This window comes from Salpingoeca rosetta (assembly GCF_000188695.1).
Source record: "Salpingoeca rosetta unplaced genomic scaffold supercont1.11, whole genome shotgun sequence".
NCBI lineage: Eukaryota > Choanoflagellata > Craspedida > Salpingoecidae > Salpingoeca > Salpingoeca rosetta.
The window spans coordinates 358,230-359,916 of record NW_004754923.1 but is presented as its reverse complement, the minus strand read 5'-3'; the positions used below and the strand labels follow the sequence as shown (position 1 = coordinate 359,916).

At 53.5% G+C, this 1,687-nt stretch overlaps 1 protein-coding gene across 1 annotated transcript in view; it reads left to right on the top strand.

Annotated features, from left to right (window-relative positions):
• PTSG_12211 (uncharacterized protein) overlaps nucleotides 1–1,687 on the top strand; it is a gene marked incomplete at its 3' end in the record, with an annotated part of 8,548 nt that overhangs the window by 2,648 nt on the left and 4,213 nt on the right. The window contains exon 7 of the mRNA XM_004994031.1: nucleotides 942–1,005. Coding sequence (XP_004994088.1) covers nucleotides 942–1,005 — 64 coding nt within the window. The remainder of the gene's footprint in view (nucleotides 1–941; nucleotides 1,006–1,687) is intronic.

Here is a 1,687-nt window from a genome sequence, read left to right as displayed (position 1 = left end):
TCGCACGACCCGACACGACCGCGTGCTTGCATTGACACGCATGTGCACAGCGCTCGCACGACATGACCACACATGAGCGCGCACATATACTTGCACACTTGCGAGCACGCACGCACACACACACACACACATGCACACACGCACGCATGCACTTGCACACTTGCGACCACGCACACACGCGCGCGCGCAAGCATACGCACACACACACACGCATGCACACACATGCACACACACACACACACGCGACCACATGCACTTGCACACTTGCGACAACGTATACACACACACATGCACACACGCGCGCGCACACACACACACACATGCACACACATGCACACACGCGCACGCACGCACATACATACACGCACGCGCGCACACACATACGCACACACACATATGCACATACACGAACGCGCACACGCACACGCATGCACACACATGCACACACGAAGCGACCACATGCTTGTACACACACACACACACACATACGCGCGCACACACACACGCATGCACTTGCACACTTGCGACCACGCACACGCGCGCGCAAGCATTCGCACACACACACGAGGCGACCACATGCACTTGCACACTTGCGACAACGTATACACACACATGCACACACACGCGCGCACACACACACACGCATGCACACACATGCACACACGCGCACGCACGTACACACACACACGAAGCGACCACATGCTTGTACACACACACACACATATGCGCGCGCACACACATGCACTTGCACACTTGCACACTTGCAACAACGTATACACACACATACACTCTCGCTCACACATACACACACACACATACACACACATACATACACGCACGTACACACACGCGCATGCACACACATGCACACACACATACATACATACATACACGCACGTACACACACACACACGCTTGTCCCTGCTACTCTTGGCTTCCAGGTACGATTGGGTGAGCACCAACTTGATCGAGAGCTTGAACGCCAAGCTGAAACCGTTGAAGTCGGTGCGTCAAATGAAGCTACAGCTGCACACGAGCTCTTGCCTTGCCTACTACCTTCCCTCTGTCTGCCGCTACTGCGTCGCCGTGTGTGCAAGTGTGTGACTCGCGCTCAATTCTGTCGCATGCACACGCACACACTCGCTCACACATTAGCATACACTCTCTCACATGCACACACGCGCACATACACACGCACATGCACACATGCACACGCACACATGCTCACACGCACACGCACACATACACACATACACACTCGCTCACACATACATACACACTCGCTCACACATACACACACACTCGCTCACACATACACACACGTACGCACACATACACATACACACATACACATGCACACACATACACACATACACATGCACACACATACACACACGTACGCACACATACACATGCACACACATGCACAAACACACACGCACACATACACACGCGCGCACACACGCACGCACACACATGCACACATGCACACGCACACACATATACACACGCACACATACACACGCACACACACACACATGCACACATACACATGCACACACGTACACACATACACACGCACACATACACATACACACGCACACATGCGCATTACACACACGCACCATATACATACTCGCACATAATAACGGACACATGCACCGCGCACATGGTCTCATGCACACAC